This window comes from Corvus moneduloides, chromosome 8 (genome assembly GCF_009650955.1).
Source record: "Corvus moneduloides isolate bCorMon1 chromosome 8, bCorMon1.pri, whole genome shotgun sequence".
Taxonomy (NCBI): domain Eukaryota; kingdom Metazoa; phylum Chordata; class Aves; order Passeriformes; family Corvidae; genus Corvus; species Corvus moneduloides.
In genome coordinates, this window is record NC_045483.1 from 32,533,313 (window position 1) to 32,548,992 (window position 15,680).

Genomic DNA, 15,680 nt, shown 5'->3' on the forward strand with positions numbered 1-15,680 from the left:
AAATAACTAACATCATTCAGGTCTTCATGGCATTCTAAAGCAGTCTACAACTGTCTGATACCTCCGTACAAAACAGTCTGAAAGAATGAAAATAGCAAGTACTCAGCTGAGAATATTTCTCCCCATTACCTCAGATTTTAACCATGAATTAGGCCAAACTTCAAGTTCATAATTATAGTAATTTGGCCTGATTAAAGAAGTTGTGTTTCAGCAGTAAATACCTAAATCATACTTGAATTAACAATGAAATTCAGCTGAGATTAACAAATGTTTTGGACTAATTTGAATTGGAATTTCCTCTCTAAAGCTACTTATGGGGCTCTTAAGCATGTGTAAGCAGATTACAGTCCAATGGAAGTAAGAATCCCTGGCATTCTGTCAATGTGCCCTGAACTGAAGCAGGACTCCTAACTTCCTGCTAGGTTACTGGATCATTTTTGGGCTCAGATGGATGGGAAAAATACACCATCATTTAAACTGTTTCCTACATCTCCTTCTCTTGAAGACAGATTTCAGAATGATCTTACTCAGCTTGCAGCTTCAATAAGTTCATACTAAAAAATAAAATAACCACTTTACACAGAAATTTAAAACAGAGGGTTTTAATCTCCACCTGATTTAAAACTAGATAGAAGAGCCTAGTGTGTAAGGAATAGAGATTAAACAAGCCAACTCAATTTCTGCACTCTTGATTGAGAAAACTGAAAAAGCATAAGACACCTTTCGTAAGTATCACTGAGGCGGACTAAGAGTTTCTTTGTGTCAGGAGAGTAACAGAGATCTTGAACAATCATGTCACCAACGGCTGCCTGGTGGAAAATGTAAAGAAGACAGAGAAAAAAACCATCATCACTTGAATATAAAATATTATTTCCTTAGCATTTCTGTGAAGCACATTCCCTGCTAGAAGAGGGCTTATGCAAAGTCTTCCATGCAACCCTCAAGCTCCTGCAAGCAAGACAAGCAAATGCACCAAGTGCACTAATGGATATGGCTCAGTTACAAGCTCCATATATGTCTACTTGGAAAAAAAATCCAGGATCTAGAGGAGTGCAAGAACACAGACTGCCCCCTAATGCACACAAAAGGCTGAAAATGCCATTGAAATAAATATTGACACTTCAGTCAATGGTAATGGGAGACACAGGTTCAGCTGCAGCATTTTGGAGAATTACATTCCCTGACCTACTGAGTCATTACTCAGAGCTTTGAAGTTTGGTGTTTCAAATTCAGGAGTACATCAGGCAGTGCCTTGTCACCATTTTTTAGCCATTTTAATATATAAAAATAAGCAAAGCTATTACGAATGTTTTTCTAAGACAACTGATAGATTCTTTTTTTACCTTTATTAATTCTTCTACTTCCTTAAGTTCCTGAAGAAAAAAAAAAACACACTGTAAAAAATGGAATATATATGTATCTATCTATGCAACTATAGACAGACACATATACCTACATACACATACAAACACATACTTTCCTTGAAAACCTATCATGAATAAAATTTTGACTGACCTGGGGGTAGGCTGCGTAAAGCGGCAAGTCCAGGACAATATGATCTTTCACTTGTCTGGCCTTTAATTCCCCACTCAGTGTCACAAATGTGAGAACTGAATTTGTATTTTCTGGAGAGAAAACATCGCAACATTATCAAACATAAGAATTTTAATCTAAATTATTATAGCCCTAGGAGTAGCTCAGTATACTCAGAAAAAGTTAGTTATGCAGCTCAAATATATCTAGAGTAAGTCTGTATTCTGGGCAAAATTCCCAACTAACTCAATAAATCTGCTGAGGCTAATAAACACAGCAATGGTCACGGAATCCTTCCTGCACATGCCTAGAATGAATGAGAATGTCCTTTTAACAGAAAGAGCAATATTCCCTATTCATCAAATCCTACTGTACCTCTCCCAGGTGACATTTGCATACTTGGCACTTTTCTTAAACAAGAGTAATAGTAGGGCATTGAAATCAGAAGGTAGGCATCAGACTACAGCCTTGTAACGACAGAGCAGTTGTAAAAGGCAATACCCAGGGTATCTCCACTTGTGTTCCATAAATGTTCTGAATGTTCAATTGCCTTCTTGTAGAAAATGGAGATGTTAATTAGAAGTAAATGTTCTAAAAAGTTACAGTAATGCATAGTCTGTAAACATACTTTGTACGTGAAATAACACAGCAGCTGATGCAAGAGTTGCATGACCACAAAGAGGAACTTCATTGGCTGGGGTGAACCATCTGAGCCCAAAGCAGGAACCTTGAAAAAATAGAGTCTATTTAGTGCTGTGAAGTGGAAGAAGTCTATTTCTTCATTTTGTCTCAACATACATAGAGTGATGATGTTTCAGTTAATCAAAATGCATGTTACAATCAGTTTTGGTCCTAAACACACTTTTAGGTACCCATTTTGCACTGATTTTGCAGAATAGCTATCCCTTTTGAATCAGGTCAACAACCTTTGCATGCTGCAGAGATTTTTCTTTTTCCTAAATAGGTCTTATTTAGAAGATAAAGCCTCTATGCCCTTGTGTATTATGAAATCCTGAAAAGGCATAGTCATGATCTCTATACACCTGGAGGCTGGGTTACCATTTAGAGGTTATAAATGCTCTTGTTGGTATAATGGAACCTGTATTGGAGCTAGCTCAGTTATGAATTATTTTGCTTAAACCACTACTCAAGTCTGATAAAAGTCTCTAATGTCTACTCACCCTTCATTTCACTAGAAATCATATTTCTATTTGCCGTTTAAAAAATTTGGAACACACATGAACAATACTTGATTTCCTGTAACTTTTGCACATGCATTTCAAGTGAATAATTACCACACAAATGCAACTAAAAGTGGAAAATAAACAAATGATACTTTTTTTTTTAAATCCAGTCTTGTAATTGCCACTGCAGAAAATTAATGCATTAAAGTCAGTCCCCTCTAATGAAAACAAATAGGAACCCAATAAAACCTTGTGGTGGAAACTAACGGCCACAGCAGTGAAGTGCTGTGAGGGGGGGCCAGCCCCCAGCTGTGAGCCTGCTCCACTTGTTAATGCACTGCTCCAAGTGGAAGCTGCAGCTGGGAGCAACAGCACATGAAGGATCCATGCCCATGCCTGAGTGGAGACAGACAGCTCTGTGACCCAGAACACCTGCCTGGATGCTCAGACATACAGCTGGACTCGGACTGAGAGGACATTGAGTAATCTCATAAATTCACGTGTCCCTAAAATAACGGAGTTGATTGGTTTGTTTTTTTCTTTAATTAATATTAAATTAAACACACTGATCACAAATGCCTGCAAAAACATACACTGTGTCCAGGAGCCCTCACCACACCAATTAATGTTCCAGAAGGAGATGATAAATGGCATTCTGATGTTCCTGGTTCACTCCCACCACCCCTCAACACAGCCAGTCTCAGGTGTAGCCGAGTGACTAAATTTTTTTGAAAGAACTTGTGCACCTCTTGGGCAGCTGTGTGGGTCTGAGGCCACAAGCTAGTCCATTAGATCAAAACCACTTTAATGATAAAGAAGTTGGCATTTTGTATGCTGTCAGATAAGGATGACTTGAAAATAAATGTGTTAAACATACTGGCAAAGTGCTAACATGAAAAATGGAAAGTATTATCCCTTCTTGCTCCAAGCGATTAGTCTAACCCTAAAACAAATTCCAATTTATTAACAACAGCAGCAAGCAATTATAGTTACTACTATCCTTAATATTTTTAATTACAGTGACTGTACTGCTCCCTGAACAATCTATCAAACAACAAAGATGATAAACATAACTCCTTAATCTGCAGTCTAGGTCCAGACTAGTGGAGTCCCAGCCCCTTGGCTCATTCCACCACACAACTGCCAAGTGAGCAGATTCAGCAAAATGATTCAGCTGAAAATGAATCCACAGAGTGAGTCTGAACAAATTCTGAATCTGTCTGACATTTTCTGTCTTGCCCCGTGTCTCTCCAGTTCCTCTCCCAACATATCCACATGCCCTACCAACGAACACCAAAACTCCCTCCATTTAAACCAATCAAAGGAGCAGCCTAATGTGTAAGATTTGGACCACTTCAGAAATCCCAGCTTTGTTGGAAATCTGCATTTTCCAGTACTGGCTGCACAGACATCTTATGAGACTTCATGACAAACTCAAATAACATTATAGATACCCCAGCAATGATTCTCTGAACAGCCAAGCCAGATTCTACTCACTTTGCAGTCCTGTGCATATGGAATGAGCATATTCCATCTCTATTCTTCTGATTGTATAAGGAATTATTTCAGGTTATTATTAGTAATAAGGGAAATACTAATTGAAAGATGTCTGCACAGCATTTTTAGGAGACTGTCTATAGACAACTTGCTTATTTAATAAAAGGCACTAAAACAAATGGTCTGAATTATGAATAAGTATGTTTATATTGTAAAATAAATTTGAGCACAAATACTTTCAAGAATCCACCTGCAATAGCCTTATTATAATCTTAAGATACATCGCAACTTCAAGACTTTGGTTTGCTGTCTTAAAAATTAGCACCATTCCTTATAAATGTACCCACAGTGTCCTCCTATTCCTTTGTTAGATATTTTGGAGAGTAAACAGAACCACTAACTTTTGGTAAAGTCACCTTCAGGTTTCAGTTTTCTGATGAAAGCTGTTTCTGAAAGGTTCATTTCTGTTGCAATTTTTTGGTGCAAATCTTCATCCAAGTCCTAGGGATTTAATAACAAATCCAATCAAGAGCAGGCTAAAAAATGCAGTCATTTAATTTTCTATTATAATAAAACATAGATTCAGTTTTAATTCAAAATACTTTCTGAGAGTAAAAAAAACTATAAGCATAAAAATGGGATAATAATTGTGGTACACAGCAATTTCTAATATCTGCCCTATTAGTTTACAAATTCTTGGACTATGTAGAAAACAAAATCACCTAAAAACTAAACTCAGTCTTTCCAGGAACACAAATCTCTTTTGGTTGTTGTTAAAGTCACACAGAGAAGTTGTTATTACATAACCTAAAAAGAACTACAACTTTCTTTTTACAACTCTGAAAAATCCTTGCCAGCAAGAGGCCTGTAGTGCTGGCAAAGGCCAAGCCGGCTGCTCAGCCCTTACTGCTGTGCCCACGACACTACTCTTCAAAAACAGGAACAATATGCTCCCTCCATAGGAGCTGAGAACAGATAAACTAGAAAAAAAATTTTAAAAACTGCTGAAGCTCACTAAGTGCCTGTGATTTAAGCCAGTGAACACTGACCCCAAGACACCCAAGCCCCAGGGATTGTATAACATTCTCCTCGGCCCATGTTCCACTGCTCTTTCCCCACAGTTATGCTGACTGGCCAGGTTTGAGAATCTGATCTTTAAAATACTGAAACTCAAGTGAAACAAAGTACTAAAGGGACCTGGTCTCTCTCTAAGAGATAAAAATTTTCCCTTTTAACTTTATTTACTTCCCTTAATAACTAATCCTTTTCAGTCAATAATCCCATACTACAGATACAAACCAGTAACTGATCAGTACACTAGAGCTGTACTTGCAGACTGAATTCTATGCGGTTAAACAACATTCTAACATTTTACAGTACAGTTACATTCCCTTTATCCCAGTAAGAGTTCTGTCAGTTACTGTAAAGGTCCTAAACCAGAACAAAGACCAGTAAAAATGTTGTTAAAAATAACTCTTTTTAATAACACGAAACTTTATTGAAACACTGCCATCCTGTGGCACCTCTGAAACACAGAAAGGGCTGGTTTTGCCATTCTTGCATTTCTCCCGATTTTTTCTGTAAAGCATCTGCTGAGACTCTGGAGGGAGCAGAGAACAGTTGTTTTGCATGGCTGCATCACACTTCCTTGAAGCTTAGAATAAAACGCTGAATTAGGATCTCAGCTTTAGCTGTGACACTAAAGCCTCTACTTCCAGGAATTGTAGAAAAAATTTTTAAATGTCTGCATTCCAAAGTCATCATGCAAGTAAGTAGGCCTCAAGATATCTTAACGGAATAAAGTAAAATTAATATAAAAAATGCAATTAGAAACTCATAATTTTAAAGCAGAGATCATTTTGAGAGTATGTAGATTTTATGGGGCCAAAAATACCACCAAAAAGAGACATTCCCAGTCACACCTTTAGCTGACCTGGTAAGTAGGCAATGAGATTTAGACAGACTTAGGAACATCTAGAAAGGATTCATATTATCATTACAAGCCATTGCCATTGGCTGCTTTACATATATTTCCATATTTACAATTCTTATCAGGAGTTACAATACAAACAATACAAGGCTTTTATAAATTTCTAATCCATCTTAATAATTATTTTTGGTAGAAATCAGAACCAGTTAGTATCAACTGTTCACAACACCCAGATGAGGAGGGTAACTACTGTCAACTGCAAGAAAACTACCACGCAACACTGAAGCAATATAAACTGGCTGTTTAAATTTGGCCAAAGCTGAACCCAACACACTAATGGTAAAAGACTCATACCCAGGTCAGTATCTGTTCTTTTTCTTTCCAGAGAAAGAGGAAAAATGAAAGAAAAAAAAGGGAGAAAACCCACACCAAAACCAAACCTCACAGTTTAATCCTCCTGTTTTACAGCATTACTTTTCAGATTTCACTCTGAATCCTTCTTAATTCTTCAGAATCTTTATTCTGAATCATTCTTGAAGAAATTAAGCCACTTTTTTACTTACTTCAAAAGAAATCCAGCCTATTCCTTAATAAAATATTTTTTAAAGCCCACAAAAAATTCAGATGTTGTCTTGTATGATATCGTTTTGATGAAAAAAAAGAAGAGCACCCCTATGCTAATTTCTCTGTATTCTGGAGCCACAGCAAACAAGTCTTGAAAGCAGAATTCCCGAGTAAAGAAAGCAAAGACTAATGCAATGCTGAGCACTCAGTCCAAGTACAGAATAGCAAATGTCATTGCAGTACCTCAGAAAACAGTTGAGGCTTTTTAAACTTACATTTTCAAGCAGACAAACTGCCGCAGGATTTCCAGAAAATGGCCGGTTTGTAAATGCATCAACCGTAAAAATTGGGATTTGCATTGTCCTGTGCACCTGTCTAGCCGCAGGCTATGCTCTGCAAGGTACTCTCTAACCTGTTTTACCCCAATGAACAGCAGAACTCCAAGTTAATGTTTCCCTGAGGGCAGGAGGAGCCAGCGGCCCATCCCGTCACTTCCTAGTGCCGACACGGATTGAGACTCCTTCCTAGGCCCCCGGCACTCTGCACTGATTTTTTTTTTTTTTCAATTAAAACACACATTTTAGCCGCCCTCACCACTAGCCACCGAACTTTTCAACGCGCCCCTTCACCACAGCGCCCGGCCCAGTCTGCCCCGCACTGAAGGAGGCGGGGTCCTGCCCGGCTCGGCAGGTTTGCTGAGGAGACGTGGGCAGCCATTGCGTACGCCCACACCGGGCAACCTTCCTCATCCTCACTCCCTCCCAAAGCTGCGCCCAGGGAGAAGGACACGCTGAGCAGGACACAAGCTCCAGAGCACGACCGACCACCGCCACCGCGGGCTTGAGGCGATGGCGGCCGGAGGCGATGGCGGCCGGAGGCGATGGCGGGGCACGCGCGCGCCACACCCCTACCTTGGGCCGCGCGCGCTCCCGCTTGGCGCCAAAACGAGCGGCACCGCCCGCGTGACCGAGGGAAGAGCGCGCACGCGCTCGGGCGGCCCCTCGGCAGAGGAGGCGGTGAAAGGAAAGGGCGGGAACGCCCCCTCCCCTACCCCGCATGCGCCGTCGCTCCCTTCCACCATCCCCCCGCTTTCCCCCCGTGAATCGCGCGTGCGCGGGAGCTGCCTAGGCGGGTGTGAAGCGGCGCGCGCTGTCAGTATCGCGATAGTCGCGCGGCCCGGACGCTCCGCTGCCCGTGGGCGCTGCGCAGGTGTGGGGCCCGCCGGACGGCCGGGAGTGAGCGAAGAGGCGCGTCCTGCCCAGCGCGAGCGGGTGCCGGGGCAAGGCCAGGGGTGCGCGAGAGGCTCGCGGTGAGCGGAGAGGGCGAGCGGGCCGAGCGAGCGGCGGCGGGGCCCGCCCGGGGAGGGTTCCGCGGGCGAGGGGTGGTGACGGGGGGAGCTCTGGGCCCGCTCGGCGCCGGGTCGGGCCCGGCGCGCGCCCGCGGGCGGGGGAGGGGGGAGGCGGTGCGGAGCCTCGTTCCCGATCGCGGCCGCCATTTTGAGCGGCGGAGCCGAGGACGGCGGCGGCGGCCCCAGGAAAGCCGTGGGCGGGGGTCTTGGGGCGGTGAGGGTGCACGGGCTGGGCGGCGCAGCACCTCCGAGGCAAGAGGTGGGCAGCGGGACGCGACGGGGGGCACGGCGGTAGCGGGGCAGGCGGGGGGCGGGCGCCCCGGGGAGGCGCGGTAAATGGCGGCGGGGAGCAGGCGAGGGGTCAGGGCCGCGGTGTCGGGAGGACGGTGGGAGGCGGGATCGCGATGGCTCCGTGCCTGACGAGGCGGCGATGGCGGCTCCCTTTGTGGGACGGTGGCGGTGCCCCCCCCTTAACACGCCCTCGTCACACGCACACTCCCCCGCCGCCCCCGGCTGAGGGCAGACAAAGGAAGGCCCTGTGGTTCCAGCCCCTTTCTCAACTGTTACGCTCCAAGAAAAAAAACAACCAAAAAAAAAAAAACCCAGAAAGCTTTACGGAGCGGATGTGAAATGTACTCTTAGTAAATGCCGAGCTTTACGTGCCGTGCCTGCCCACGTGCTGCCCGCCGTCCACGCGGTGCTCCCCAGCGGCAGGGCTTAAATCCCCGTGGTGGGGGCTTTAGATACCATTGGGATATGTTTAGACGCAAAGTTTGAAATCGGGAACAGAAATAAAGCTCATGATCCATTATGCTCGTTATCTAAATAAACAAAACCCACCAGGTTTCTTTTTAAGGGAGAAACTTAAGCATGGATGGAATCTCAGTGGGTTTTTTTAATTTCTATTTCGTTGGGGTTTTTTTAGGATTTAAATTAAATAAAAGATGGACTGGAGTGGAAAACACAATGGGCCCAATGATACAACCAATGACGGAACAGTGGTACGACTCCGAGGCCTGCCATTTGGTTGCAGCAAAGAAGAGATTGTTCAGTTTTTCCAAGGTACCTCCAGTATAGTCGGAGTGTAGTGGGTTTCTTTAGAGTTTTCTTGTATCTTTTATGTAATGTTTTGTACACGTTTAATACCTGTTAATGGGGTGGATGGGGAGGGATTGTGCTAAATTAGTTTGTCTTAAGTAAGAATTATGTTCTGTAAATGAAGCACAGATAACCACAGATGTAGTAGAACACAGAATATATCTAATTTAGTCGAGGTGGGAAACATACTGTGCATATTGGGGTAACCTGAATGTTAGCATTTGGATCAGTTAAATTGCTTGATTGGTAGCTATATTTTCTTCGTGTAACTTAGGTGGTTGTATTTTTGCATAGTCTAAACAGAAAAGAAGTATGGCTAAATCCATAAATGTTTAATGAAAGATCATGGGCTTAAATTGTTGGGTGACGGGGGAAACAAGGTGGTTTTCTTTTTCGTTGTTGTTGTTTAGATATGCTTTAAGTATTTGCTACAGATGGGAATGTTTCAGCCTTTAACACTGTTCCCCTTGACGGGGTTATTTGTCCTTGGGTTAAAGGGTTGGAAATCGTGCCAAATGGGATAACATTGACGCTGGACTACCAGGGGAGAAGCACAGGGGAGGCCTTCGTGCAGTTTGCTTCAAAGGAGATAGCAGAAAATGCTCTGGGGAAACACAAGGAAAGAATAGGGCACAGGTGGGGATGGAGAGTTTGGGATGGTGTTAAATCTTTATTTTTTGGGGGTTGTGGGTCAGTAATGCTTTTGGGGGGTTGGGGACCATTGGGGAATTGGCTGTTTTTAAGAATTTTTGTAACTGATCCTAAGTTAACTTGGGAAATACAGTAGATTTGGGGGGTGGGGGAGACAGTATTGCACTGGGTAGTTTGCTAAACTCAGAAAATTGTTTCAATCGTTCTTATGTAGGGTAATTTGTGATAAATGCTGCTATAGCCAGACATTGTTTTTCAACAGTATGTTTCTCATACTGGAAAGACATGTTTTAAGCTTAATTTGTACAGCTAGAATTTTCACATAGTAATTTCTGCCACTGTAAAGTGGGTTTTTTTAATACACTTAAGATTCTTACAGTTTTGAGGAGAAACTTAAGTTGTATGGTATCTCTAGTCACTACTATTGGCTTGTACATTTAGTTCTAGAAAACGTAGTATGGCCTTTTGTAAAATTCAGACTGCTTCTGCCTGTGTTCTTACTGGTACCTTGAAAATCCTCTTTTATTAGATATATTGAAATCTTCAAAAGTAGTAAGAGCGAAATCAGAGGATTCTCTGACATGCCAAGAAGAATGATGGGACAACAGCGACCTGGACCATATGATAGACCATTAGGAGGAAGAGGGGGTTATTATGGAGCTGGGCGTGGAAGTATGTATGACAGAATGCGTCGAGGAGGTGGTGGATATGACGGTGGTATGTTCATCTAATGAACACAGGTTCTGTTGGCAGTTTCATGTTTCTGACATACTTGTCAAGAAATAAGAAATGGCAGTAGCTGTAATGCCCATTAGGTTTGATGTATTTATCTGAAAAAACTTGTATGTATATATCAAAACGTGTGGCTTAGTATTTAAGATGAACGTAAATAATAAGGGAGCTATTTTCAGCAGAATCTGATCTCTCCGTTTGCATGTTTTAGTCTCTGTTATATAAAAAATGTATTTTTGCACCGTGTTCAGAAATCCAGGTTTGACAGTCTGCAGAGGCTGTTTGCAAAGTGCTGGGTGCCCAAAGACTGCAAAATTGAGTGTTGTGTGTGCATTTCTCTGTGAATTCTGAGCAGTAATGTGATCGTTCCTTTCCTTCTCTCCATTGCACAGGATATGGTGGCTTTGATGATTATGGTGGCTATAATAACTATGGCTATGGAAACGACGGCTATGACGACAGAATGAGGGATGGGAGAGGTAAAAGAAATTAATAGTTTGTCTAAAAAGGTTTTCCTGTTACTTGAGTTGCAAGACACAGTATTTCCAAGACAGAAATAATAGCTTCATTCTATTTTGTAAAGAAGGTTGTTTAAAAAGGGGAGGGGATTGGGGAATCGTAAGAAAAGGTAAATAGATTGCTTAGGAGGGCTTCTGGTAAGGTTTGGGTTGATACATGGGAAGTGTAAACACCGTGCATTCAGTGGTATAATTCAGTGCTTTCAGAAAAAGAGTAGTGATGACTTTTGGCTTTTCATGATCTTAGAGGTGTGTGGGTTTTTTTGGTTTGGGTTTTCCAATAGGCATGGGAGGACATGGCTATGGAGCTGGAGATGCAGGGTCGGGGTTCCATGGTGGCGGTCATTTTGTTCACATGAGAGGGCTGCCTTTCCGAGCCACGGAAAACGATATTGCTAACGTAAGTACCACGGGGAAAAGGGCTTCCTCATGCCAGCAGTGTGCATGTCCCTATCTGTCCTAGTCCAAACTCGGGGAGAGTTCTCAAGTCACTGCTACATCTGCTGACTAAAGCCATGGCCCTTCACGTGAGTTGCACAAAGTGAATGAGCTTTTATAAAGCTACTGTCCGAGGTGGGATTACCAGAGAAGTCAGCAAAGCTATATTTAACGTTAATCCTTGCACTCTTTGCTCTTTTCATTTCCATAAAAGGTGTATTGCAGAGACAACAGTTGCTGCAATCAGTATCCTCATTTTAAGGCCTTCAGAATTTAAGCTTATCTGATTTTGTGAAAATGACAGAAGATGTGAAACTTAGATTGCTTAGTTTTGCATATTTGTTTGTTGACCTGAGACCTTATTTCAGGAGGGACAGGGTGGGAAGGCTGTAGAGAGCTGTGTTGGCTTGGAGAGGACTGTACCCCTCCCCTTACTCATAAGAGATCAGGGTGATAGATAAAAGCACATCCGCAGGGTTTTGCGAATGTGTTCTTGTGTCAGTGCAGATGCGCTGTTTGTAGGGGAAGAAGTTTTTTTGGGAGACGAGGCCTGGTTTAACATAGCATGTCCTTGGAGAGAGGCTATATTGCTAGTTGCACGTATATATTAAATACGCAGAACTCCATTCTTAGGCTTGTGTTTGTTTTCTTTTGTGGGTGGGTTGGTTTACTTAAATGGAGGTGTATTTTCTTGTGTCAGTTTGATTGTTTCATTTACGGGAAAGACTATTACAAGGGCTAAAAGTCAGGCTTTGATCTGGAGCAGTGAGGAAGAGCAGTCTGATTGACAGGCAGCTTTTCTTGAATTCCATGAATGCATCCTTGCGTTGAGAAATCTGAAGAAGCCGAGCGAAATTAAAACCAACTGATTATATTCCTGTCCAGGATGGTGTCACATTTGACTTGTGTTGTTTAGAACAGTGTGTGTGGGTAGGAGTTGTTTGTATCTTTGCTTTCAGAGAAAGCTCCTCAGGCTCTGTAGCTGCAGCGCTCCAAGCTGTGTAGTAATAATGGATTGTAAACGTAGGTTGACCTGATGTTGAATGTCCACAATCACTAAGGTAATACTTGAGAAATTAGTGGTTAAATTTATGTGGCAGGATGACATTGAATTGATGCAATGCACCACTAACCAGGGGAACGGATACAAAGTACCCGGCCTTGAATTCTACATTAACGCAATTTGGTTTTTGTTTTTTCCTTAGTTTTTCTCACCATTGAACCCTATAAGAGTTCACATTGATATTGGAGCAGATGGAAGAGCTACGGGAGAGGCAGATGTGGAATTTGTAACACATGAGGATGCAGTAGCTGCGATGTCCAAGGATAAGAATCACATGCGTGAGTGTCGTGTTCCCTGATGCTGCCGTTTGGCCAGCCTCTAGCAGGGCTTTGAGCAGCAGATCCACCCTAAGGTTTTCCCCATTTACCACATTGCAGACTTGCTTGTTTGTGGCCTTCTGTCTGCTACCTGTAGGGGGGAGGGGAGTTGCTTTGTATCTCTGCTTCTGGTCTGGGAAATAAAATACAAAGTGAGGCTTTTTTTGCTTCTTACAGAGCATCGATATATTGAACTATTCCTGAATTCCACTGCTGGAGGTGGCTCTGGAATGGGAGGCTATGGCAGAGATGGAATGGGTATGCATCAATTGCACACTTAGCTGATTTTTTTGCCAAGTCTATTGAGTTCCAAGCTTGTAATGGTGCCCTCCTGGCTTTGCAGATCAAGGTTATGGCTCTGTTGGTAGAATGGGAATGGGTAGCAATTACAGTGGCGGATATGGAACTCCTGATGGCTTGGGCGGATATAGTAAGTACAAGTTCTCTTTTAAATGTTTGAGTGGAAACTGTAAATATCTGTTGTCTGACAGACAGGGGGCAAGGGTGGTGGGCTTTGGGCTGGGAGAAAAGAAGGAGGAGCAGTGGTTTTTTGTAACTAAATCTTTGGGGACTTTACACGCTGTACTACTGCAGCAAATGCTGGTTAAGAGCAGTAGTGCTGGAGTATTGTTAGTGTAAGTTGTCATCTTCGGTCAATTGTTCTGTATTACCCATCCCACTTTTTCTTTTTTTAAGGTATGTATGCGTGACCTTGTGTCAATTGTTTGCAGGTCGTGGCAGTGGAAATAGTGGAGGATACTATGGGCAAGGCAGTATGGGTGGAGGAGGATGGCGTGGGATGTATTGAAGGATAGCTTTGCTTCTGCAAAACACCTTGGAAGAAACAGTCTCTGGTCTACTAGACTTTCTTACAAAACTTAATTTCTTTTGTATTTTAAGAACTTTATAATGACTGAAGGAATGTGTTTTCACAATATTATTTGGTAAGCAACAGATTGTGATGGGAAAATCTGTTTTCTGTAGGTTTTATTTGTTGCATACTCTGACTTTAAATAAATTTTTATATTCAAACCACTGATGTTGATACTTTTTATACTAGTTACTCCTAAGGATGTATTACATATTCAAGACTACAGTCGGTTTAAAATGTTGTACTATGGTTCCATAAAGGTGGTTGTACTGTAACTCCTATGAACACTGATTCAGTTCTGTGTAATCTTGGTCTAGTGAACAAATTTAAACATTTACTTGTTTAAGGGGAGAAAGGTAGATGAATAGGTTAGTTTATTTGGTAATGACTTTCCTAAACCCTTTTGATAAGTTGTATGTAATAATTGCACCACGGCATAAAGCTGTGGAGGCGCAAAGGCGTTGTTCTGGCTTCTTCCTCCTGCTGCCAGCACCCCCCAGCAAATGCACACCTGTGTAAATGAGCAGCACCCATTTTCTGCCTCCACACCACCAACCAAGCAGCTGCGTTTCTTCCCACACATTGCTGTAGTGTTTTAGAGCCTGCATTTCACACATGTAACCTGCAAATCAAACTGAAACACTAGCACAGCTTTTAGCTAACATGACATAGGTCAAATACTAGTTAATTTGAAGCTTTTTACTTAGTTTTTTTTTTCACATACATGCTTTTAGGAAACGTGGGGGATTTGGAAGCAAGTTACTTCTTTTCTTTCTTGAATTTATTGTATTTAAACACGGTTCAGCTTTTTTTTTCACTGCACGGAGATGATTTGTCTGTATTTGTTCAAAGTTTGCCAAGCCATTCTACATAGGAGCTCATTAGAAGCCAAGATCTCTAAAGCATCTATAGGCCCAATACTCGCTCAGTAACACACAACCCAAACACATTGATAAAACTTCTTGTGCATTTGTGACATGTAAGATATGTAAGAAACTTACTGTTTGAAGACACTTAACATACCTGATGTGTAGTGGAAAAAGGTATTTATTCTTCTGAGCCAGTGTGATCTCCCCAATTAACTGCTTTGTCCTCAATGCCTCCCTTAAAATGTCAAATGTGATCTTGGGTATTGCAAGTCTGTCACCTGTTTTGCTAGTACTGTGTTATATCTGTAATAAATGTCTTCTTGTGGGAGAGAGGAGAATGGAATTTATTTCACTAGAGAATGGGTGTCAAAGGGACTGGAAGAGCTGAAAAGGGTAACTGGCATAGGAAGCTTTCCAAGCACTGGAGCAGTGCTGGCTAGGAAGGGGAGGGAAAAAGAGTTCTTAATCATTTGAACCATTATCACCCTTCAGACCTAGGGGGCTGTTGGTCTGTTGCCAGGGTAGCTGAGGTGTTGCCCAAGTGGCAGTGGTAAGAGCAGAGTTAATTCAATTGCAGGAAAAAATACCTCACAGGAAGGTGGAGGAAAGGTGCACTTGAAGGAAGCTGGTTTTTACCGTGGGTATAGCAGAGAGAAAATCCTGCCAGCTCTGCAGCGCCTCCTCGCTCGGGAACACCTGGGGTTCCATCTTGGGAGAAGCAGCCCTGACGCCTTTGGAGAGCAGGCTGGGGTTGTGCTTTGAGCTCTTTTGTACAACCAGGCAATCTGCAAAGAGACCACTGCTCTTCAGTCCCAGCCAACGCAATTGCACTGTGCAGGACAGTGAGTCCTGCCTGCCCGCCCTGTCCCTTCACCCTTAACGAGAGCAGCGTTCGGCCTCGAGCCTTTCAGCTCCCTGAAGCAGCATTTAGAGGGCAGAGGAATCGTTTCTGAGAGCCGTGAGCAGAGGTTGCCCAGTCCGTGAGGCCGGGGTAGTTTCATGGCCGTGTATTAATTACAGCCTCGGCTCTGGCAGCGCTGGGAGCTGCAGCGCTCCGCTCCTGCCGG

At 42.8% G+C, this 15,680-nt stretch overlaps 2 protein-coding genes across 12 annotated transcripts in view; one reads left to right on the plus strand and one right to left on the minus strand.

Annotated features, from left to right (window-relative positions):
• The window catches only part of PBLD (phenazine biosynthesis like protein domain containing), a 31,620-nt gene extending 24,290 nt beyond the window's left edge, over positions 1-7,330 (minus strand). For both annotated transcript variants that reach the window (XM_032116972.1, XM_032116973.1), the window contains exons 1-6: positions 6,984-7,330; positions 4,616-4,715; positions 2,162-2,260; positions 1,516-1,625; positions 1,344-1,373; positions 721-809 (exon numbers count right to left, since the gene is read on the minus strand). In XM_032116972.1, coding sequence (XP_031972863.1) covers positions 721-809; positions 1,344-1,373; positions 1,516-1,625; positions 2,162-2,260; positions 4,616-4,715; positions 6,984-7,067 — 512 coding nt within the window. In that variant the 5' untranslated portion in view covers positions 7,068-7,330. The remainder of the gene's footprint in view (positions 1-720; positions 810-1,343; positions 1,374-1,515; positions 1,626-2,161; positions 2,261-4,615; positions 4,716-6,983) is intronic.
• Positions 7,331-7,831: 501 nt separating this feature from the next.
• Positions 7,832-14,943, plus strand: HNRNPH3 (heterogeneous nuclear ribonucleoprotein H3). Of its 10 annotated transcripts, none has more exons than XM_032116982.1 (10): positions 7,832-8,017; positions 8,982-9,118; positions 9,652-9,790; positions 10,335-10,522; positions 10,930-11,016; positions 11,328-11,455; positions 12,699-12,834; positions 13,051-13,131; positions 13,217-13,303; positions 13,570-14,943. In XM_032116982.1, exons 2-10 carry the CDS (start codon positions 9,001-9,003, stop codon positions 13,581-13,583), a joined length of 978 nt encoding a protein of 325 aa, XP_031972873.1. In that variant the 5' UTR covers positions 7,832-8,017; positions 8,982-9,000; the 3' UTR covers positions 13,584-14,943. The 10 variants fall into 10 exon arrangements, with proteins under 10 accessions (XP_031972873.1, XP_031972865.1, XP_031972874.1 ...); XM_032116974.1 differs by having other exon boundaries at positions 13,605-14,943; XM_032116983.1 differs by having other exon boundaries at positions 11,340-11,455.
• Positions 14,944-15,680: the final 737 nt, after the last annotated feature.